General features: G+C 44.2%; 1 protein-coding gene across 1 annotated transcript in view; it reads right to left on the reverse strand.

The window, feature by feature from the left end:
* Positions 1–24,727, reverse strand: part of NUP214 (nucleoporin 214) — a 3,229,616-nt gene that overhangs the window by 1,096,050 nt on the left and 2,108,839 nt on the right. The window contains exon 28 of the mRNA XM_044058190.1: positions 10,735–10,796. Within this exon, the coding sequence (XP_043914125.1) occupies positions 10,735–10,796 (62 nt within the window). The remainder of the gene's footprint in view (positions 1–10,734; positions 10,797–24,727) is intronic.

Raw genomic sequence — 24,727 nt, forward strand, 5'->3', positions numbered from 1 at the left:
GACCTGAGTCTCACACACCTGACAAGGAAGTGTCAGCTCTCAGCAAGATCTCCTTCTCCGAAGGCACAGAGACACTCGAGGCAGATGTCGGAACCAAGGAGATTGAGGGTCCTGGACCCTACACCGACAGCTTGGATATTGGAATCTTCCAGCTCCGAAGGAGGAGGACGGATCAGAGGAGGAACTGTCACAGAAGAGGGGGTTTGAGACTGCTCTGACTCCTTTGGGCTTGGATCCATGAGAAGTCTGGCCAAAGCAGATGACTTAAAAAGTCTCTGTACAACCCTATCCATTTCTTCATCAAATAAATTCCTGGTACACCTAGTGGACAGGGTAGGTGACCCTGACATAGCGAAAAGTGGAGAAGGGAGCCTGGAAGGAGATCAGCTCCTGTATCCATGAGTAGTGGAAGTTATCGGTGCCAATGTAGTTTCCCGCTCCGAAGGAGTGTTGGAGCCGGGACGAGATGTCTGCTCCGACAGAGCCTTCGGGTCTGTCAATTTCAAAGCCTTCTGCTTCGGTTCCAATGAATATCTCTACTCTGATAAAGGTCTTTTGGTTGGCTTTTCAAATGGATGAAAGGATATAGCCTCAGAGAAAGGAGTTTTCAAAAAGCCTTTCAAAATCAGTTTATTTTTGCGTTCCATTAAAGCCTGCTGATTAAAGCTGTGGCAAATGAAAAATGACTCCTGCAAATGAAGAAGCCCCAAACAATACACACACAAACACAGGAAGTGTGTGAATCGCTAAGGGGCATCATCTTATTGCACTTTTCACACTTCTTAAAGCCTTACTTTCCTGATTTTGGGACATAATGTTAAGGGAGAAATAAAAATAGTCAAACAATAGCAGAATCACTCACACTCTCAGAAGGGGTAAGTCCTCCAACTTAAATGGACTTAACCACACACAGACAGACACACACAGACACACACAGACACACACAAAACAAATGTTACAAGCAAAGAAGAAATGGAAATATGCTATCAAAAGAAAGTTCTAGATTTTTTTTATATGTTTATATATACTAAAGAGTTAAAAAATATTTAACAGGGAAGGTAAGGAACGTCCTGAACTTAAACGGATGTTCCTAAGTGCCCACTAACTTAAACGGACGTGTAAAGGGGAAAGTTGGGTAAAGAAGTTAGGTTAACAAGATATTTTAAAGAATTTAAACTAGAAAGTTAAACAATGCTAGAAAAATATAGAAGTGAAAAGTTGTACTTACCCTAGAGCTATAGCTGACGAAACCTCTTCGCTGCACGGCAAACGAGATCTGAATTAACCAGGGGAATGCATTATGGGCAAAGAATGAGACCCACGAGCTTTGCTGAAGCCCTCGAGCTGGAGTATTAGCCGAGACAAATCTGACACATCCGATCCGACCCACACGTGAGAAAAAAGACGAAATCGACATCACATCATCTATTTTTTCCTGTGTAAGAAAAGCTCTTTCAACTGAAGTGTCCAAGTTGACATCCCAGGAACACAGTCCTTTGTGAGAGGAGTCAAATTCTGAAGGTTCTCTTGGAATCCCAGCTTGTGCATGAGACCTCTCACCCAAGGGAGAGTCCAGACATTTTGAAAAAGACTCTGCAAAGATAAGCAAATCATCTAAATATGGAAAAATGGGGATACACTGTAGCCTCCAATGAGCTATAACTGCAACTAGACAGAATGTCAGCACTCATGGTACAGCAGATAGTCCAAAGGTAAGGCAGAGAACTGATAAGGCAATCCAAAACACATCAAACCTTACGAAACATACCAAGGGTGGATGAACAGGGATGTGACGGGTAAGCATCTTTTAATTTTAGTGTTACCAGGAAACTTGGAAGAGGAGGTAACAGGTTGTGAAGTGATGTCATTTTGAATTTGGGCACCATCACAAACAGGTTCAGGAAAGAAAGATACAGAACTGGTATACAAGCATTTTCTTTCTTTGGCACTAGGAACATCCTGGGAAGGAGGAATTTGATCTATAACACCTTGGGACAGAATGTGATGACGAACAGGTGGAAACGAAAAAGTCTGATCTACAGGATGAGAAATGATCCCTTGGAAAGGAGGAATTTTCTCCCACTGCCATCTGTAACCCTGACGATTTTCAGAACCCATTTGTCTGAAACAATCTGTTGCCAAAGAGAAAAATGAAGATTAAAACTTTCTGGATGAGAAAAGAGGCCAGGGCTGGAGGGGGTCACAAGGTCTCTTGAATAGTTATTCAGACTTAAACTGTCCTTTGTTTTGGGAGGCTACAGACTTCTCTTTTGAAACACTCTGCCAGTTATTAAATGTCTGTTTACCTGAATACTGTTGAGATTTTTCATCTTTTTTTTTTTTTTTTACTAAAATTGGTGAGAAGAAAGAAAATCCCTTGGACTATTTGGAAAAGGACAGCTGAAAATATTAGAGATGCCCTCCTTGTGTTAGCTTGCCCCTTTCATCACACATTTTGATCACATCTGCAGCAAACGGGACAAACACTAAATCTCTAGCCAATGGAGAATTTAAAAGCTCATATTTTACTTCATCCTGGAGATTCTGAGAATGCAGCCAAGCAAACCTCCTTAAACAGTACCAGCAGCCATAGCACTGGAAATAGTATCAGACTGATAACATACACATTGCAAACAATGAGTAGTGACCTGTGTAACAGGAAAAAAAATAAGTTAAAGTAGATTTTCTTCACAAGAAGAAACTGCAGATAAAACATTCCCCATACTTCCACAATTTGTCAGAATAAACATTTCCCTATAAGCTCGACAGTTTAAAATTCTGAAAATCAAGGTCGCAGAAGTATAAACTTCTTCCCATGCTGTTGTTTGTCTTTCGGCTTTTCCCAGTAAGGGGTCGCCATAGCGGAACTCCGGTCTGCTAATGATTGGCAGTAGATTTTTACGAAACGCCGAGGTGCCAGCTCGACGCTCAACCTTCAACAAAGGCACGCCCATTTACACAAGCATGTCTTTCAAATGCAACCCAACCACGGAGAGGACATGCAGACGCCACACAGAAGACACTCCCAAGCCCAGCCGAGAATCGAACGGGAGAACCTCTTGCTGTGAGGTAACAACACTACAGCCGTACCAAACTTCTTCCCATACTTATCAATAATTTTCGCATCTTTATTAGAAAGAGTAAGATTAGAATTTAAATAAGTGGTTATCAGCAGAGTCAGGCTTGGGAATAGTGTATACAACTTTAAAAGGCTATGGAATGTAGTACATCCTATATACCTTTTTAGGGACAGTTGGCTGACTATCAGGAAAACTGCAGACAGTAAGACACACGTGTTCTAAAGCAGACAGAACAAGAGGAATGGTTGCAGGTTCTGGAAAATACTTTTGTAACAACTCATGGTATTTTCTGAGGAAATGAGTAAAGTACAGTTGTGTACACTTACCATAAATGTAGATGTTCGCGTGTATTCACTGTTGCAGTCATTACATTTGGGTTATCCTGCTGGCAAGGTTGCCCTCAGTCGGCCTGAATTCTAAAGTCTTGGGTCCTGCGTCGGTTGCTGTCACCTCTTCCCTGACGTCAGGTCGTCAGGGGTATAAAAGATGCAGCAGACGCCATTTTCTTCAGTTTTTCTTGCCCCAGATGTCAGGTGCCCCCCCAAAAGGGTAGGCTAAAAATATGTTAATAAAACATACATGCACCAAAATAAGCTTTACCTTCATCTATAAGCAAATACACCACCTAGGTTGCAAAGATTAGAGAAGTAAAGGTAAGTTCCAGCAAAAATAAGGGGGATGGCGGGTAGGTAACCTGGACTACAACAGTGAATACACTCGAACATCTACATTTATGGTAAGTGTACACAACTGCACTATGTTCTTCGTGTTTCACTGTTGCAGTCATTACATTTGGGTTGAGCCCCAAAGCTATGGTTGGGGGGGCTGGAGCTAAACAGCATTAGGAGCGGCTATGAGGCCCTGCAGAACTGCAGTGGCAAAATCTGCCCTGGATGTAGAGTAAAGAGGTAGATTGTAATGTTTTGTAAAGGTATGCACTGAACTCCAAGTAACAGCCTCTAAAATGTCTTTGGTTGGTACTCCCCTGAGAAAGGCTGCAGATGTGGCTGCAGCTCTGGTTGAATGTGGCCTAATGCCCTTGGGCACTGGTGTGCCATGCTGTGAGTAGCAGAAACGAATGCAGTGACCTATCCACTTTGAAATAGTCTGCTTGGAGATAGCCTTTCCTTGTGATGCTGGGGCATATGCCACTAGTAATTGTTCTGTCTTTCTGAAAACTTTAGTTTTCTCTAGGTAGAATCTAAGTTGTCTGTGTTTGTCCAAAGAATGCTGAATTTTCTCCCCCTTGTTCTGCGGATCTGGATAAAAAGTTGGCAAATGAATAGTTTGGTTAAGGGCTACACTGGATACCACCTTAGGCATAAATGTAGGGTTTGTTCTCAGAGAGACCCTGTCTGGATAAAAAATGATAAAGGGTTCCACAGCCATGAGAGCCTGTAGCTCTGAAACTTGTCTTGTACAAGTTATTGCTGGGGGCAGAGCTGTTTTCCAAGATAAGAATTTTATATCCGCAGTAGCAACTGGCTCAAAAGGAGGTAAGGTGAGTTTTTCCAAGACATAATTGAGGTCCCATACAGGTATTGGCATTCTCCTTGGAGGTCTTAAGTTTTTGGCTCCTCTGAGGTACTGCCTTAATAAAGGATGAGAAAAGAGTGGTGTGGCTCTGTATTGTAATGAGCCGAAATGGCAGAGGCATGGATTTTAACTGATGAAAAAGAAAGACCTTTGTCCGGCATCTCAGTTAAGTATTGCAAAATCTGAGGAATATTTGGGACAGCTGTATCAGTTCCTTGAGCTTGGTTCCAACCACAAAATCTCTTCAATTTCCAAGCATAGGATTTTCTAGTACTAGGCCTTCTGGCTTCTAAAATGACATCCATCACAGCTTTACTGAGAGGTGTGGTTTGTATGGCTACATTATCCGCCATGCTGCCAGGTTTAGGGACCTGAGTTGGCTGTGCAGAATCTGATTGTCTTGCTGGGACAGGAGATGAGGTATTTGAGGTAAGGTCCAGGCTGGGTACTGGGACAAGTTCCTTAAGCTCGGATACCAGTACTGGCGTGGCCAGTTGGGGCAATCAGAATCATTTTTGGTTTCTCTTGTCTGACCTTTAGGAGTACCTTGGGAAGGAGAGGCAGTGGAGGGAAGGCATATACTGATAGGTATGTCCAGTTGAAAGATAAGGCGTCCACTTTCCAAGTTTGACTGTGATAAGCCCTTGTGCAGAATCTTTTTAGTTGATTGTTCTGAGGGGAGGCAAATAGATCCATCTCCGGGTGCCCCCAATTCTTTGTTATCATGCTGAAAACTTGTGGATCCAGGTGCCACTCGTGGGGATCCATGAGGTTTCTGCTTAGTTCGTCTGCCAGAGTATTTTCCTTTCCTGGCAGGAATTGTGCCTGCAGATGAACTTGGTAAGTTGATTGCTGTGTCCCATAAAGCCATGGCTAATCTGCACAGGGGGTAAGAATGTGGGGCCCCCTGTTTGTTTATGTACTGTGACTGTTAAAGACAGTCTTTATCAGTAGTTGTCCCGGATGGAGTAGGTCCTTGAAGGCTGTCAGGGCATTTTGAACAGACAGCATCTCTTTTTGATTGATATGTAGATGCTTTTGGTTTGTGGACCTGGTGCCCCGAATGCCTCTTCCTGCCATGTGCGCCCCCCCAGGCATAATCTGATGCATCCGTCATTACGCTCTGCCTGGCTGGGGGTAGTGAGAATGGTTGTCCCTTGTTTCAGTGACAAGCCTTTGCCCACCATCGAAACTCCTGTTGCAGGCAGGGAATGAGAGTAATCATTGTTTCCAGGATGCAGAATTGCCATTTCCTTGAAATAGGTGGTCAGTTATCTTTGTCTGGGGTGGCACCCAGGAATATTATCTCTTGAGAGGGTACTAGTTTTGATTTCTTTTTGTTGACTGTGTACCCTAGGCATGTTAAAAGTCTTTTCACAAATGTCAGATGCTGTAGTAGAATGTCCTTGTTCTCTGCTTGTATGAGGCAGTCGTCCAAGTAAGGATATATTTGTATTCCTCTTTGTCTGCAGTAAGCAATTACTGGTGCCAGGCACATTGTGAAGACCCTGGGCGCAGTAGATAAGTCAAAGGGCAGTGCAGAGAATTGGTAATGCTTTGAGTCAGTCTTGAATCTGAGGTATCTTCTGCATGATTGTCTGATTGGGACATGCAGGTATGCCTCTTTTAGGTCTAAAGTCATGAGCCAAGCCTTGCTGCCCAGCATGGGCAGAAGCTCCTGCAAGGTCAACATCTTGAATTTTGGGATATCCAGGAAAGTGTTTAGAATAGATAGGCCCAGTATTGGTCTCCATGCTTTGTCCTTTCTGGGTACCAAGAACAGTCTGAGTAAAATCCCTGCTCTTGCCGAGGCACGTGTTGAATAGCCCTCATGTCCATGAGAGCTGCGACTTGTTTTTGAGCCTCTGTCCATTAATTTTTTGGCAGGTCTGGCCAACCGTTTGCCCTTGGCAGGGTATGGAAGTGAAACTTGTAGCCTTGTGACACTGTCTAGAACCCATTTGTCCTGGGTTATAATGTGCCAATTTTGAGAAAAAAGTGCTAGTTTTCCCCCTAAGAGTGCTGCCAAAAGATAAGTGCTTGGTCCAGGCAGGAGGAAGTCATTGGGACTGTTTCCTATATGGCTGTGATTTATCTTCTCCACCTTTGGCGGTAGAAACACCCCATTGCTTAGACCTGGAGGAACCTTGCCGCTGTTAACTGCCTCTAGGGCATCTGAATCTGCCCCTTTGAGGTCTGAGACTGGAAAGGACCAATTCTTTGTAGGCCAGTGTCTGCTAAATCTAGGTGGCTGTACCTGTAAGAAATTCTTGACCGTTTGCATAGATTTAGCTTTGTCCTCCATTTTCTTTAACACCTCTTCTGCCTTAACACAAACAAGGTATCATGTCGTAATGGAGCATCTAATAATTTTGCTTTAACATGATCAGGCAGATTTTGTTCCTTTAACCAAGCATGCCTCCTAATGACAGAACCCGTAACAGTGGCCCTGCAGGAGGCCTCTAGAGAATCAAAACCACATTGCAAAGTATGCTTTCCAACTTGTTCAGCTGCATGCAATAAATCCTGCATTTGTTTCCTGCACATTCAGAATTTACCATCATTTTCTGTTTAAGCAGTGTCATGATATATTGCTGATATTTGAGCATATGAAACTGGCAATTTAAGGCCCTTATAGCTAAGGTAGCAGATGTGTAAATCTTTTTCCCCATCTATCCAGTGCCCTAGAATCCCTGTCAGAGGGGGTAGGGTTTTTTGCAGTGGAAACCTTGACCCCTTTGGGACCCTGAGAAATAGTTTCTGGGTCTGCAGTAGGGTTTTTGAAAATAAATTTATGAGAGTCAGGGACCCTGTAGCATCTGTCCAGCTTAACAGGAGCTGGAGGTAAGGAGTCAGGGGTCAGACTGAGAACACATCCTCTACAATGTCTAACACAGGTGGAACAGCTAGAGGCCTGTGTTGAGGTAGTAAAAGGAAGTCTCTGAGCCTCTTCTTAGATTCTGAAAAATCTTGGCTCTCCCAGTGGAAGTGCTCCCTCATGGTATGCAAGGTTTCCCCAAAAGAGTAGTCCTCAGGAGGAGAAGCTGAAGGAATTGATTCTTCAGCATCAGAATACTCATAGGGGGAAGAGAATATTCCTGATCAGAAGAGGAATCAGAAGAAATGGAAACCTGATCTGAAGATTCATAGTCTGTCTCTTGCCTAGGCCTTTTATACAGAGGGGGATGGGTACCCCTGATCAAGGTAATTAAGTCTTCGGCCATTTTGAGCATCTGTTTTATGGGCGTGGAGGCCTGTCCATGTGGCTGGTGAACTTGTTTCTTTGCCTTCAAAGGTGTTTTAGTCTGCCTTTGAAGTCGGTTTAATATACAATTATTTAGGTCTGAATACACCCTCAGAAGTAGATGCCTGCTCAGCGGCTCCGGACCCATCTGAGGGAATAATCTCCGAGGCTCCAATACTTTGAGTTTCCAGCGGCCTGGCCGACTCCACGTGGGAGTCGGTAGTGGCCCGCGACTCTAAAGTAGCGGGTGTCAGGGGCTGCAAAAGCACCTCACTGAGAACCGAGTAACCGGCGACTTGCTTAGGAGAAGCGTCATTGTCGGTTTTGGACTTCGGTTGCCTGTCTTTTTCTTTGTGTTTTTTTGTGAACTCCGGTAGTCGGATGGCTATTCGACATTGTATAGTTAAATCTTCTCCCAAAATAGCTTAATGCAAAATCATACCGACGCTTAATAATGCGTTTGGTTAAATCTTGCACAAAACCGACAACTAGAAACGTTGTGGCCAAGGCCTAGGCAAGGAATACAGTAAGAATGAAAGTCCTTATGAGGTATTTGCTTCCCACAAGAAATACAATTATTAACTTTTTCTGACATCGGTCTGGAACAAGAAAAAAAGTTTCCCCAATGGGGTACTTAGCTTTTAATGAAGACTTTGGATCTGAAACTCGAACACAAAAATCTCAGTAGTCGGCCAACCGGCACTTACGAACTGCTTCTGCTTTGGGCACTGCGCGGCAAGAAAGACTAAAGAAAATGGCTTCGGCTGCATCTTTTATACCCCTGACGACCTGACGTCAGGGAGGAGGCGACAGCAACCAACACAGGACCCAAGACTTTGGAATTCAGGCCGACTGAGGGCAACCTGTCTGCAGGATAACCCAAATGCAATGACTGCAACAGTGAAACACGAAGAACATCCTCTTTCTCCACTGAAAACATGGAGACATTCTAGGAATAGTCTCACAGAAAGAGAAACCTCCATAGGGAGAATCAGAAATGGAGCTCTCCTCTTAGTCTGAATAAGAAATCTGAGGACAAAATCCTGACTTTTTCCCAGCATCTTCCTTTTCAGATTCAGAATCCTGAATTTCTTCAGGAAAAGAGGAATCCATCTTTCTTTTACCACAGTCAGCCCCAGTAAACTACTATCCAAAGAAATTTGAGGAGCATTAGATAACATGGCTGGTTTTCTGTTTATTTTGACAGAAAAAATAGGGCCAGCCATGCTACTAATGGCGACAGCTGCTTCCCTAGGGATGGGCATAGCATTCTGACACAACAGGGAAAACTTACCTGTTCCCTCTCCTAGGACCAGCAAGAGTGTCTCTAGCTTGCCCACTGTGGGGACTTCAAAAGCCACTAACCCCTGTCCATTGTGGTAGCAGATGTTACACTACAGGGTTTCAGGGTAAAAGATGAGTGGTCTAAGGTACAACAAATGTCCACAGCAGAGTCACCCACCTGCAGCTGAGGCAAACTGCTAGCCTGCTATGGTGGCAAATGTTGTTCGCTTAACTTTTTCTTTTTGCAGCTGGAAAAAGGATTGATCATAGGACTGGCAATCTGTTCCATGGTCAAGGCAAAATGGTGCTTCTTTCCCAGGGAAAACATGCAACAAATAACAGCAGTAAAACTATCAGTCCTCAAGTTACTTTTTTGACAGAATAAAATGCAGTAAAAAGCACTTTAAAAACTATGGCAGCTCCACAGCTGAAAAATAAACACAACCTTTCCAAAGAAAATATAGTTGGTTAGTTTACACTACTTTTAAACTGGCAGAAGAAAATTAATGCTCCATTTAAAAGAATGTTACAGTCGGAAAATGGTCCATTAAAACACAACACTCAACTTTAAAATAACTTTCCAGAAGAGTAAAGTAATAAACTAAAATAAATTTAAGAAAATGGAAGTTCCACTCTAAGAGAATGTATCAACCCATCAAGGGAAAGCAGAAACAGGCTGCCAATCCTCAAATGCCTCAGAGGAAAGTACTCTTTGGCAGCTGTAAAGCTCTCAAGGGTTTCGGTCTCAAATTTGTCTTTTAGTTAGCTCAGTTAGAGTTGCCAGACAGTTTGGGCACATGAAAAGTGCCCTGAAGCTTTGGAAGGTGTCCGTCTGTTATATCCTTGGCAGGATATAACACAAATAACTATGGCTGCCGCAGCAGTGATCAGTATGAAGAACATCAAATGGTACTGAAGTAAGCAAAACAGATAGTCACCCATAAACACAATGTCCTCCCATAAGTACACAAATCTACAAAATGTGAGAAAATTCTGTCAAAAATACAACTTAAACGTTTATTTTTTTAGTAAACAAAAACGTCACAAACATTTACTCACAAGCCCCCTTAGAAAGAACATGACAACCCCAAAAACTGTGCCTGATGATGAAGATACACACAACCAAGAAACCATCAAGGATACTCACTGATGTTCATAGGTTCATAGATTAGTACTATTTTTGGATTAAGTACTTTCCTCAAAACTGCCCTGAAGATTTAAACTATAAAAAATGAAAAGATGGAGAATAAGAAGTCAAGATTCTTCCACTAGCATGACTGCTAAAGGTGAAGTGGGAGGAGGTGGGTCTATCCCTGCTCCCCACTACTGCAAGCTCTTTCATTGCTCTGGCAAACACTACAGAAGAGGAACCAATCCTCTCCCTGAAAACAGACACAGACACATTACTTTGACTTTCTGTGCCCAATATTGACATGCACACTCATCAAGTAACATGCAGTTAGGTGATTTGAGAGTTTATGTGTAATACTGCTTAGCTTAGAGTAATCATTCCTCATGACAAAACTTCACCAGCTGCAGCATTGCTACAGTCTGCTTTATACAGTTAAGCATTAGCTCTAAGCTTCTTACCTTGTACTCCAGAAAGCACTGGTATTGGTACTGATGTGGATGTGGTGGTCAGAGGTCCAAAGCTAAATAAAAAAAACATTTAAAAGGGTCATTAAATGCTAAATCACATGTACCTAGTGCCAAAAATAAACAAAAAAGCTAAGAATTTCCAGGTGGCTTGTGAAGTGATGACTGATTAAAAAAAAAAAAAAAAAAATAGAATCATGTTGCTCTATTGAAAACATTTGCAGCAAATGACAACACATCACCAAAGAAAAATCTGCTGAAATAACTTTTGGCAAATCAAAGAGGTTACTTAATTCCTACAAGGGGTCAAGCAACACTGTACCATTCATGGGGGAACACCTTCACACCCCCCAAACTTATATAAAGCTACTAAGAGGTTGCACAACAGTGATGAAAAATGTAATGCTGCCGCAAGTTGTTTTGGCAGTTTTTACTTGGTTTATTGGCATGCATTGTAATTACTGCAGAAAGACTAATATGCTCTCCTAGAAAAATAACTTATGTACACTCACCATGTTTCACTTGTGTTGTTCATTTTCATTCTTCCTCAACAGCTGGGTGCAAATCCAACTTGGCTGTTATTTTAGTTCCTGTCCACCAAAAAAAACTCTCAAACTCCTTCCTTACCCATAATGCACCAACACCTAACATACCTCAGATCATGTTTGCTGGATAACAAAGTAGGAAATACTAATTTTAAATTTCTGACAGAAGAAGCCATATCTGGAGTTCAACATGGACAGTGGTGTCCTTATCAACTCTCGTTCTTCCAGAAATCAATTGTGAAAGGCCAAAGAAAAGAGCTCTGAACTGGTAATGACTGGCTCCCAGTCAGAAGCATGGATACCTTCTGGACTGTCTGTTCATTTTTATGTAATGGTACACATCCTGAAGGTCTATCAAGCAAATCCAGTTGTCCATGCACAAGAAGGGCAGAATGGACTGAACCGTGGCTAGCTGAAACTTTGTATGCCAGACTGATTTGTTCAGGTTGCTGAGAACCAAAATCCATCTCCACTCCCTGTTTTCTTTGGCACTAAAAAGGAATCTTGAGCAAGTTCCAGATTCTATCTGGTCTGGTGGGACCTCTCAGACGACTCTTTTTCTAACAGCTTTTGTATTGCTAATGCTGCAGCTTTCCTCTTGAGTGGAACATTGGGAAATTTTCTTACAGATGGAGTTGGAAGGGAAAAAAGTTATGTACTCACCATCTGAGTTGTTGCTCTTCATTTGTCTTCAACCTGTGGGACACGGATCAGGGATAGATCCGACTTGGCCGCATTTCTCCAACATCGGATTTGAGCTCCTATCCTACCCATAATGACCCTGTCTCCTTCCTCCCTTCAGATAGAGAAAGAATCTCTAGACCCTTGGTTCTGCGGGCCTCCTGTGCCACATGGGCGGTGTCTTCCATTTGAGTTCCCCCCTTTGGCAATCTCCCCATGGATCTCAGAAAGGACCCTGGGACTTATTAAACCACATTTTTCGTCCTTCTCATTGGTTCCTGGAAAAGGTCCTTTTGAGGGGTTGAAAACTGTACTCCCACTGCTGAGAGTGTCTTTCCATCTTGCTCACACCTGGAGAGTGTGCCCTTTAATCTAGGGCCAAAAAATGAACTGCCGTCAAAGGGTGCATTGACAAATGAGGACAAAATCATGTAAGTGCATCCAAGCATTCCTCCTGATGGAAATGCCTGAAACCGCTGCCCTTGAGGTACCTTCAGCTGCATGAGACATAAGCCTCATGGATGAATTAAAAATAGATTATAGGGTAGCCAACTGTGAAGCCACAGAAATCTGAGTCTAGGCAGTAGTAGTCCCAGAAAGGGATTTTGACAGTTCCTTTATCAAGTCCCTTTGTATTCTCAAAGTGTGCCAGGTAGTTCAGCGGCCTTAGGGCAAAAGTTGCTGAATCATACGCACGCAGAAGCCCTACACTCCCTGTTAGGGGGGATGAACAGAGGAACTCTGTTCTGCAAGTTCCTTCTTGGTGGCTGCTGTCTCGACCATGGCACCTATGGGCACACTCCCTTGCTCCAAAACTCCCTTCCTGCAGGTGGTGCCAGAATCCCATCTGTTCTATTAGGGATTGGCTCAAATGTGTCAGGCTCTTTGCACTCCCACATGGAGCTCAAGTCAATGAGCTCATTGGCTGGAGGAGTGACCTAGGACGTACACAGGCCAGTCCCAAGGGCCTCCAGGAATACAGATTCCTCTGGAGAAGGGTTGTCAGTGGACCAATCACCCATCTGTTTAAGGATTTCAAGGATGTCGTCAAAAGATACATCTTTGGGTTGTGATCTTGGGGAGCCTTCCCCTTCACGGAAATCAGCATCTTCTGTAATTGAATCCTGAGGGGAGTCTAAGTGCCTCTTCTTGCACTTCCTCTTCCTAGGGACTTCCTCAGTGGGGAGGTCCAGAGAGGTGTCACAAGTGATAGAAAAAACCCTGCTGGACAACTTGGAGACTTCAGGATATCCGTCCCTGTGGTGTAGAATGATGGGGCTCAAGGAGCAGAGAGACACAGGATCCAGGAGGAAGATCTAAGGGAATAGGATCTGCTCACCCTGACGAAGCACAGAACACCCTCTTCATCACCTCAAAGGCAGAACAATCCAGGAAGAATGAAGCCAATGGAACAGAGAAGCCATGCTTCCACTACATCATCTGCCCCTGCCCCGAAGGCAGTCTACCCATGGCGGAAGTCGGAGCTGAGCTGCCCAATGCAGAGGCTCCAAGGGGGACAGACGGCTCCAAAAACTTTGGAGTTGGCTCTAATGCCTCAGATCCAACAGGGACCCTTTAAATCTGAGAGTCAACTGGGTCCGAAAAAGTTGGAAATGGTGCACTTGGTGATAGCTTCGAAGCCGAAAATGTTAACATCTTCAGATCCGATCCAGAAAGACCCGGAAAGCTTGGAACCAGAGGTTCCCAAATGATAGGTCAGATCTGAGAAGAAGCTGATATTGGTGGAGTAGTAGAAACAGGGGCTTCCTGACCTGAAGGGGTAGGAGCTGGAAGAAATCTCATCTGTATCTGCACCCAGAGAAATTTCATCATTTTGTCCACATCAGCCTTGGTCAGACTTTTGAAAGAATGAGAAACCACCACTGATGGAGACCTAGAGTGCTGTTATGATTCGAGATAAGAGGAAGGTACTTTAGAGGGTACCGGTCCAAAGATGGGGGAATACCTTGTCCTAGGAAAAGGTCTCATATCCGAACAGCTAGGTTCTGAGTAAGCCTTTGTAGACTCTGATGCCGGCTGGGCAGGAGCAGTTTTAAGATCCAACCTATGTTTTTTTTTTTTTTTTTTTTTGTGGGGCTGGATCCGAGGAGGGAGCAGAGGACCCCGAAGGCCTCCAAGACTTGGATGAAGGCTCCTTTGTCTTGGGTTTAGGGGATTCAGTCCCAGAAATAGCTTCTGAAAAGGATGCACGACATAATCCTTTCAGATTTAAATGTATTTTTCCTGCCACTGCTCACAGATTAAATGCTTTGCAGATAGAACAGTCTATCTGAAGATGGTCTGGCCCCAAACAGCAGAGGCATAAAATGTAAGCCTCTAATCAAGGCAACTTGTACCCGCATTTCCAGCACTTCATAAAGCCAGAAGGGTCTTTTTCAGATATTTTGAAAATAGTAAAGAAAAATAAGAATAGAAAAGAAGTTTGTTTTTTTTTTTTTTTTGGAAACTATTTAAGACAGAAATATAGAAAAAATTACCAAGAATGGTAATTCAAGTTACACTAAAAAAAGTGTAAGAAAAGAAAAGGAGTACCAACTATGTTAAATTAGAGTACACCAAAGAAGATTTATAAACAGAAAACTGGTAAATGTCAGCAAAAAAAAAGAGAAACATCACTAATTTTAAATGCTCGAGAGTGGTAATAGATAAATTCCTTTTCATATACGATTCCTTTCACTGGTAAAGTGAAAGAATACGTCTATATGGTTCAGAAGAGGGAAACTACAGTTGTGTACACTTACCATAAATGTAGATGTTCGTGTGTATTCACTGTTGCAGTCATTACATTTGGGATATCTGATTGCAGGTAGCCCTCAGTCGGCCTGATTATCAAAGTCTTGGTCCTGTGTCGGTTGATGTCTCATCTTCCATGACATCAGGTAGTCAGGGGTAGAAAGCATGCAGCCGACGCCATTTTATCATTTTTTCTTGCCCCAGATGTCAGGTGCCCCCATAATGGTAAGCAATTATACACAAGGTTACACCTCCAACAAAAAGCAAATACACCAGAAAGCTTTAAGCATAGTAAACAAGAATATAGAGGTATAGTCAATAGAAGTCAGGGGGCTGGAGGGAGGGTAACCAGGACTGTAACAGTGAATACACTCGAACATCTACATTTATGGTAAGTGTACACAACTATACTATGTTCTTCGTGTTTCACTGTTGCAGTCATTACATTTGGGTAGATTCCCAAAGCTAAGGATGGGAGGAAGCAGTTAGATAGCATCTGGACCAGCTAAAAGGCCCTGCAAGACTGCAGTGGCAAAGCCAGCTCTGGATTTAGAAACAATTGGCAAGTGTTAATGCTTGGTGAAGGTATTTACAGAACTCCAGGTAGCAACTTTTAACATGTCCCTGGTATGGACACATCTAAGGAAGGCTGTAGAGGTAGATGTAGCCCCTGGTTGAATGTGGTCTTAGCCCCTTGTGGGGTAGGTTTTTCCATGGTGCTTATAGCAGAAATGAAAGCAACGGCCTATCCACTTAGAAATGGTTTGCTTTGAAATGGCCTTCCTCTCTGCCCATGCAGCAAATGCCACCAGCAGCTGTTCAGATTTCCTGAGAGGCTTAGTCCTCTCCAAGTAAAATCTAAGTTGTCTGTGGATGTCCAAGGAGTGCAGTATTCGTTCTCCTTTGTTCTGTGGATTAGAAAAGAAGGCTGGCAAATGAATGGACTGATTAAGGGCCACACTGGATACCACCTTGGGCATAAATGAGGGATTGGTCCTGAGGGACACCCTCTCCGCATGAAAGATAATGAAAAGCTTCACGGCCACGAGGGCCTGTAATTCAGACACCCTTCTTGCGGAAGTGATGGCTAGAAGGAAGGCTCCAGTGGGAGGCTGGCATAATGGTTAAGGTGGTTACCTTAGAAACACAAGGTGCAGGGTTTGATTCTGACATGGGGTAATTGACTAGGCTTAAAATGGCCCATAAGAGCAGTTAGCCTAGTACTAACTTATGACTTATGACTAACTCTGCATTTGCAGCTGGCTCAAAGGGAGGAAGAGTGAGTTTTTCCAATACAAAGGTAAGGTCCCAGGCTGGAGTAGGGGCTCTCCTGGGTGGCCTTACATTTTTGGGCCCTCTGAGGAATTGCTTCAGCAGTGGATGAGAGAAGAGAGATGGTTCCTTGCTGTAATGTGCTGAAATGGCTGAGGCATGAATTTTGATGGAAGAAAAGGAAAGGCCCCTGAGAAGCATCTCAGTTAAGTATTGAAGAATATGAGGTAAATTGGGTACTGCTGTGCCCATCCCCTGAGTTTGGCTCCAGGAACAGAATTTTTTCCATTTTTCAGCATAGGATTTTCTAGTACTAGGCCTCCTTGCATCCCGAATGACATCCTTCAGTTTGCTTACTGAGGGATGGTAACGGAGATGTCAGGTAATTAGCCAGGCTGCAAGGTTCAGTGTTTGAAGCTGTGGGTGCAGAATCTGGCACTCCTGCTGGGACAGCAGGGCAGGGGTATGAGGCAGGTGCCATGGTGCCAGCAGTGACGCACTGCGCAAGAAGGGGTACCAGTGTCAGTGTGGCCAGTCCGGTGCAATAAGTATTGTCCTTGGTTTGTCCTGTTTGATCTTTAGTAGCACTTTGGAGAGGAGAGGCAGAGGGGGAAAGGAATAAACTGATAGGTTTTTCCAGGTGAAGGACAGGGCATCCACTTTCCAAGCTTGTTTGCGAGGAGTCCCTGTGCAGAATTTGTCCAATTGGTAGTTCTGAGGGGAGATAAACAGGCTCCCCCATTTGTTTCTCAACATGTTGAATATCTTTGGTTCCAGTTTCCACTCGTGTGGGTCGATGAGATTTCTGCTTAAGTCGTCTGCCAGAGTATTTAGCTTTCCTGGCAGGAATTGAGCCTGTAGGTGCACTTGGTAGCTCAAGGCTGTGTTCCACAGAGCCATGGCTAGTCTGCAGAGAGGGTATGAGTGGGTTCCCCCCTGTTTATGTACCACATAACAGTGGTGTTGTCCGTCTTTACCAATAATTGCCCTGAAAGAATGTGATCCTTGAAGGCTGTCAGAGCATTCTGTACAGCTAACATTTCTTTTTGATTGATATGCAGGTGCATTTGACTTGGGTTCCATTTGCCCTGAATGCACTACTCTGCCAAGTCAGCCCCCCATGCATAGTCTGATGCATCTGTTGTTAGGGTTTGGGCAGCAGGGGGTAGAGTGAATGGCAGTCCCTTGTTTTGGTGGCAGGCCTCTGCCCACCAAAGGAACTCTATCTTTAGACAAGGTATGATAGGAATCACTGATTCTAGATCCTGAGAATGTTGACACCATAGGCTTTTTAATTACCATTGTTGTTTCCTCATATGCAGTCTTGCAAATGGCATTAGTAGAATGCAAGAGACCATGAACCCCATTGCTTGCAGTATTTTCCTTGCAGATAGCTGGGTCTTTGTGGCCAGTAGATTGAAGTAGGCTGCCAAATGAACTTGTTTCTCTGGCGTGAGGTAGGCCATCTGGGAAGTTGTATTCAAGCTTGCTCCCAGGAATACAACTTGTTGGCAGGGTACAATATTTGATTTATTTTCGTTTATGGTGTACCCCAGAGAAGTTAGCAATTTCCTTACAAATGCCAGATGATTTAATTGTCTAATTCAGGCAGAAAGCCAGGACATACTATCACCCAGGTATGGGTATATCTGAATATTTCTTTGCCTGCAAAATGCAATGACTGGAGCTAGGCACTTTGTGAATACCCTGGGCGCAGTAGATAAGCCAAAGGGCAGTGCAGAAAACTGATGGTGCATGTAGCCTGCTCTGAAGTGTAGGTATCTTCTGCAAGATTCCCTTATTGGGATGTGTAGGTAGGCATCCTTTAAATCCAGTGTTGCCAACCAGGCATTTTTGCCTAGCATGGGAAGCAGCTGATGAAGAGTTAGCATCTTGAATTTTGGGATTACCAAAAATGTGTTTAGACTAGATAGGTCCAGGACAGGACGCCAGGAATGGTCTTTCCTGGGTACCGGGAAAAGTTTTGAGTAAAAACCTTGTCCCCATTTCTCCTTGTGGGACAGGCTGAATAGCCCCAATGCTTAAAAGACAAAGAACCTGCTTTTGAGCCTCTGCCCACTGATTTGGGGGTAGGGCTGGCCAACCATTTGGGGTTGGTGAGGAGTTGAAGTGGAGTCTGTATTCTTGGGAAACTATATTTAGAACCCATTTGTCCTTGGTAATGAGTTCCCAATTTTTTGCATGCAGGGCAATCTTTCCCCCTAAAGGAACAGTCAGTTGAGCCAGGCTTGGAAGGTTTGAAGTTAAGTCATTGAGGTAGTTTACCATAGTGGGTAGTCTTACTACTCCCTGCATTGGAAGTGGGAGCCCCCCACTGCTTAGTCCTGTGAGCACTCTGGGGCTGAAGCCTGGGTGTTCTGCTTGTTCTGGGTTTGGAGTGAGTAGGCCTGGAAGAGGCAGGAAAGGACCAATTCTTAGAGGGCCAATGCCTGCTAAATCTGGGAGGCTGTACTTGCAGGAAATCTTTAACAGTTTGCATAGATTTAGCTTTTTCCTCCATCTTTTTAAGTACTTCTGCTTTGTTGCCAAACAGGAGGTCATGGTTTAAGGGAGCATCCAGTAATTTAGCATGATCTGGCAAAGATTGCTCCTTAAGCCAAGCATGCCTTCTAAGTACAGACCCAGTGACAGCAGCCCTGCAAGATGCCTCTAGTGAAGCAAAACCACATTGCAAAGTATGTTTTCCCACTTGTTCAGCAGAATGCATTAAATCCTGTAATTCTTTATTTTCAGTACAGTCAGGAATCAACATATTTTGTTTATTTGTTGATACTTCAACATATGAAAAGTACAGTTTTGTACCTACCATAAATGTAGATGTTCGAGGATTCCCTTGCTGCAGTCCTGACTATTGGGTATAGTCCGCGTCCCAGTCAGCCCGAATACCAGAGTATAAGGCTGACGTCGGTCATGGCGCCTTAGACTGACGTCAGTACGTCAGGGTACTAATGCGCATGACCGACGTCATTTCCTCAGTCTTTTCTTGCCCCAGATGTCAGAAGACCCAAAAAGACAAGTCCCAAAACCAACCTGCACCAACAAACATGTACAAAATATACAGCAATATATACAAAAATATAAGCATGTAAACTCACCTACACAACCACCCTGAAACACAGAGGGGAAGGAGGGAGGGTAAATTGGACTGCAGCAAGGGAATCCTCGAACATCTACATTTATGGTAGGTACAAAACTGTACTATGTTCTTCGTCTTCCCTTGCTGCAGTCCTGACTATTGGGTAGAATCCCAAAGCAGAGGTAAGGGAGGCTGGCAAATTATAAAGTAGCAGGAGCTGACAACATGCCTTGTAAAACAGCTGTGGCAAAACCAGCCCTAGTCTTAGAGTATATAGGCAGGTGATAATGCCTAGAGAAAGTATGCACTGAACTCCAAGTAGCTGCTTCCAGAATATCCTTAGTTGCCACCCCTTAGAAATGCTGTTGAAGTGGCAGTAGCCCTAGTGGAATGAGGCCTAATCCCAGCTGGAACCTCTTTGCCATGATGGGAATAACAAAATGCAATGCAAAAGCCAATCCACCTAGAAATAGTTTGTTTTGACACAGGCTTGCCCTGTGAACTCAAAGCAAAAGAAACAAGTAACTGCTGAGACTGCCTAAAATCTTTAGTCCTGCTCAAATAATAATGCAATTGCCTGTGTACATCTAAAGTGTGCAAAATCTTTTCCCCTTTATTTTGAGGATCTGCAAAAAACGTAGGCAAATGAATAGTTTGGTTTAAAGCCACACTAGAAACCACCTTAGGCATAAAGGAAGGATTAGTGCGTAATGAAACCCTGCCCTTATGGAAAACCAAACAGGGCTCTACTGCCATAAGGGCCTGCAACTCAGACACCCTTCTTGCAGAAGTAATAGCCAACAGAAAAGCAGTCTTCCATGACAAATATTTCAATTCAGCAGTAGCTGCAGGCTCAAAAGGTTGTAGAGTAAGTTTTTCCAACACAAAATTGAGATCCCAAGCAGGAGTAGGAGCTCTCGTGGGGTCTTATATTCTTTGCCCTCTAAGAAACTGCTTGAACAAAGGATGCGAAAACAAAGGTGGGTCACAATCATAGTGAGCTGAAATTGCTGCAGCATGAATCTTTATGGAAGAGAAGGACAAACCTTTGTCCAATAATTCAGTAAGATATTGAAGAGCCACACTCAAATTAGGCTCTGAAATCTCCAAATTCTTTGCTGTACTCCAAAATAAAAATCTCTTCCATTTTTCTGCGTACACTCTCCTAGTACTAGGCCTTCTAGCTTCCATAATCACATTTAAAACTTGTTGAGGAAGCTGAGACCTGCTGTCCGTCAACACAGAATATGCCAAGCTGTGAGATGAAGAGATTGAAGCTTGACATTGAGCAGATGACCGTCCTTCTGAGATAACAGATGAGGAATCAGAGGTAAAGGCCATGGAGGCTTCTTTACAAGACTCCTTAGAAGTGGGTACCAGTGTTGCGAGGCCAATCTGGAGCTATCAAAATCATCCTTGGCCTGTCTTGTCTGACCTTTAATAATACCTTTGGAAGAAGAGGCAGAGGTGGAAAGGCATAGACATGAAGGTTTTTCCAACTGAAAGACAGAGCATCCACTTTCCAAGCTGTGTGATGAAACCCCTTTGTGCAATACTTTGGCAGCTGGTGGTTTAGTGGAGAAGCGAACAGATCTATGTCTGGACTTCCCATGACACTGTCAATTTCTGAAATACATGAATATCCAGTTTCCACTCGTGGGGATCCATGATTTGTCTGCTTAATACATCTGCTAGGAGTTCTGCGCTCCTGGCAGAAACCTTGCCTGAAGAGTCAGTTGCAGGCTTAACGCAGTCTCCCATAAAATCATTGCTTGCCTGCATAGAGGATAAGAATGTGTTCCCCTTGCTTGTTGATGTACCACATGACAGTTGTGTTGTCTGTTAGAATCAACACCTGCCCTGGAAGAAGTAACTCCTTGAACGCCATCAATGCAAACTGGACTGCTAACATCTCCTTCATGTTGATATGTAGATGCTGTAGTCTGGCAGGCCACTTGTCTTGTATCCACTTTCCATTTAGATGAGCTCCCCAAGCAGTGTCCGAGGCATCTGTCGTTAAAATCTGACTCGCCTCTGGCCGGGTCACAGAGAGTCCCTTGTTTAGGTGACATTCCTGAGCCCACCACAAAAATTCCTTTTGAAGGCAAGGTATTATGTGAATGACAGTGTCGAAATCTTGGCAGTGCTGTGTCCATACATTTTTGAGATACCATTGCAGCTTCCTCATATGCAGTTTGGCATTGGGAAGCACCAGAATACAAGATGCCATGAACCCTAATGCTTGAAGGACTGTCCTTGCAGTCAGCACGGACTGATGAGATAGTTGATGGAAGTAAAGTGACAGACTCTTTTGTTTGTCCGGGGTTAAAAAGGCCATCTGGGCTGCTGTATTCAGTCTCACACCCAGAAAGCACATGTCTTGAGAGGGTACTAGACTGGACTTTATTTCGTTCACAGAATACCCTAGGCATCTTAGCACTGCTATGACATATTCCAGATGCTGTAGAAGGTCTTCCTTTTCTTGAGCCAGAATCAGGCAGTCGTCCAAGTAAGGATAGATTTGAATGCCTTGAAGCCTGAAGTAAGCTATCACTGGAGCCAGAACCTTTGTGAATACTCTGGGCGCAGTAGATAAGCCAAAGGGCAATGCAGAGAACTGATAATGAAAATCTCCAGTTGAAATCGCAGATACTTTCTGCAACTTAGCCTTATAGGCACATGAAGGTAGGCTTCCTTGAGATCCAAAGTTACCATCCAGTGATCCTTGCCCAGCAGAGGTAACAGTTGCTGTAACGTCAACATCTTGAACTTGGGAATGTCCAGATAAGTGTTGAGGATAGATAAATCCAAAATTGGTCTCCACATGTTCCCCTTCTTTGGTACTAGGAACAGGCGAGAATAAAATCCGAAGCCCCTTTCTGATACAGGGACTGGCTGAATGGCCCCTATCTGGAGTAACTGAGAAACTTGCTTGTGAGCCTCTTTTCTTTGTGGAGGAGGAACATCTGGCATGCCTTTGAAAGGGGCATTGTGTGGAAATAAAATCTGTAACCGTGATGAATGATATCCAGCACCCATCTGTCTTGAGTGATTAAATCCCAATTTTCTTTGAAAAGAGACAATCTTCCTCCCAAAGGAGCTGCCAGGCGAGAGTCCACTGGCAGCTGAAAAGGCAGGTCATTGGTTCTGCTTACGAAAGGACTGACCCCTGCCCTCACCAGAAGTCTGAGCAGGTGAACTGTCTGATCTAGGCCTAAACGAACCTTGAGCCCTGCCCCTACCACGTCTAGACCTACCCCTAGACTGGGAACCATAAGCAGGATATGTCCACCCCTTAGCAGGCCAATTTCTACTAAACTTGGAGGCTGCACCTGCAAAAATCTTTAACAGTCTGCATAGACTTAGCTTTGTCCTCCATTTTCTTTAAAACTGCTTCCACAGGCGGTCCAAACAACACATCAGACTGTAAAGGAGCATCCAAAATCCTGGTCCTAACATGCTCATCTAAATTCTGATCCTTCAACCAGGCATGTCTGCGAAGAACAGAACTAGTAGCAGCCACCCTCGAGGAGGCCTGAACAGCATCAAAACCACACTGCAAAGAATGCTTACCCACTTGTTCAGACACATGAACCAAATCCAGCAATTCTTTACACTCAATACCTTCCGCCAAAGCATCCACCTTAGATTTCAATTGTGAAAGGAGATAATTCTGATATTTCAGCATATGAAACTGACAATTCAACGCCCTCATGGCTAGAGTGGAAGAAGTATATACTTTCTTACCCCACCTATCCAAAGCCCTTGCCTCTTTATCAGAGGGTACAGGATTTTTAACCACAGAAGCTTTAACACCTTTAGGCCCCTGAGAAACAGTTTCTGGGTCCGCCCTGGGACTCTTAAACAAATACTTATGAGCTTCGGCACCCTATAATACCTATCAGGCTTAACAGGAGCAGGAGGCAAGGAGTCAGGGTTCAGGGAAGCCTCTGCAAAAACATCCTCCACCACATTCAACACAGGAGGAATAGCTAAGGGCCTATGCTGGGGTAAAAACAAGAATTCCCTAAGCCTTTTCCTGGAATCAGAGTAATCCTGGCCTTCCCATTTAAAGTGCTCCCTCATGGAGTGAAGAGTCTCTGAAAATGAAAAATCCTCAGGAGGAGAAGCTGTAGGAGTGGAATCATCCACATCAGAATCAGAATAAGCAGGAAACTCTTGCAAGTCTTCCACAGAAGACTCTGAAGCCTGTGAACACTGTTCAAAACTATCAAACTCCTGTTCCACCCTAGGCCTCTTATCAGGCGGGGGCATAGAACCTCTAATCAGAGTAATCAAATCTTCTGCCATTTTAAGCATATGTTTCTTAGGCACAGAGCCGAAATGCTAGGAGAAGCCCCCACAGAAGCTGAACTTGGCCTACCTCTAAAAGAAGCTTTGGCAACAGAAGGAGAGGCCCTAACTACCTTGGGAAGAGAGGGAAGAACAGTTACCTGAGAAGCCCCCTCAGCCTGGCCTACCTCCTGAGAGGGCACATCCTGTAACAGTAAAGTATCTGCCTGAGACTCCATAGAGACTCCTGGCAAAACCTCTGGCTCCCTGAGCCTTCTAAAGAACCGGCGTCCGGGACTGCGGTTCCCTCACCCCTAGGTTTCAGTGTTTTGTCCTTGCGCTTCTTGGATGAAGCGGGCGCCGGAGCATCCGGCGGCATATTATAATTGCAACGCTTCCCAAACACTAACCTAGCACAATCAAGCCTCCTCTTAATAGTGCGCTTGTTAAATCTAGCACAAGAGCGGCAACCAACAACGTCGTGCTCAGGCCCTAAACAAGGTATACACAATGTATGATAATCCCTATGCGGTATCTGCTTCCCACAAGAAATACAGTTATTCACTTTTTCTGACATCCGGTTAAATACTGAGGCAAGGAAAAACCAAAATGTTCTAACGGGTTACTTAGCCAACTCTGTTTCGGTCTGAAACTCCGGTTTCGGAAAATCTCAGAACGCCAACCTGCACTCGCAAAATTGCTTCTGCATCGGACCATGCGGCAAAAAAGACTGAGGAAATGACGTCGGTCATGCGCATTAGTACCCTGACGTACTGACGTCAGTCTAAGGCGCCATGACCGACTCAGCCTTATACTCTGGTATTCGGGCCGACTGGGACGCGGACTATACCCAATAGTCAGGACTGCAGCAAGGGAAGACGAAGAACATCTGGCAGTTTAAAGCCCTAGAAGTGTATACTTCTTACCCCATCTATCCAGCGCCATGGAATCTCTATCAGAGGGGGGTAGGATTTGTTGCAGTAGTGGCCTTACTGCCCTATGGGTCCCTGTGAAATGGTCTCAGGATCAGCAGTAGGATTTTTAAAAAGGAACTTGCGAGAGTCAGGTACCCTGTAATATCGATCAGGTTTTCTGGGAGCAGGAGGTACAGTATCAGGGGCCAGGCTAGATTCCGAGAAGGCATCATCTACAATGTCTAGCACAGGAGGGATAGCTAGAGGCCTGTGCTGAGGAAGGAGTAAGAATTCCCTAAGCCTCTTTTTGGATTCAGAGTAATCCTGGCTTTCCCAGCGGAAATGTTCCCTAAGATTATGCAAGGTTTTACCAAAAGAGAAATCCTCTGGTGGGGAAGCAGAGGGAATGGAGTCCTCTGCATCAGAATCCT

Source organism: Protopterus annectens, chromosome 16.part0, assembly GCF_019279795.1.
Source record: "Protopterus annectens isolate FY-2018-M chromosome 16.part0, PAN1.0, whole genome shotgun sequence".
In the NCBI taxonomy this organism is placed as follows: Eukaryota; Metazoa; Chordata; order Ceratodontiformes; family Protopteridae; genus Protopterus; species Protopterus annectens.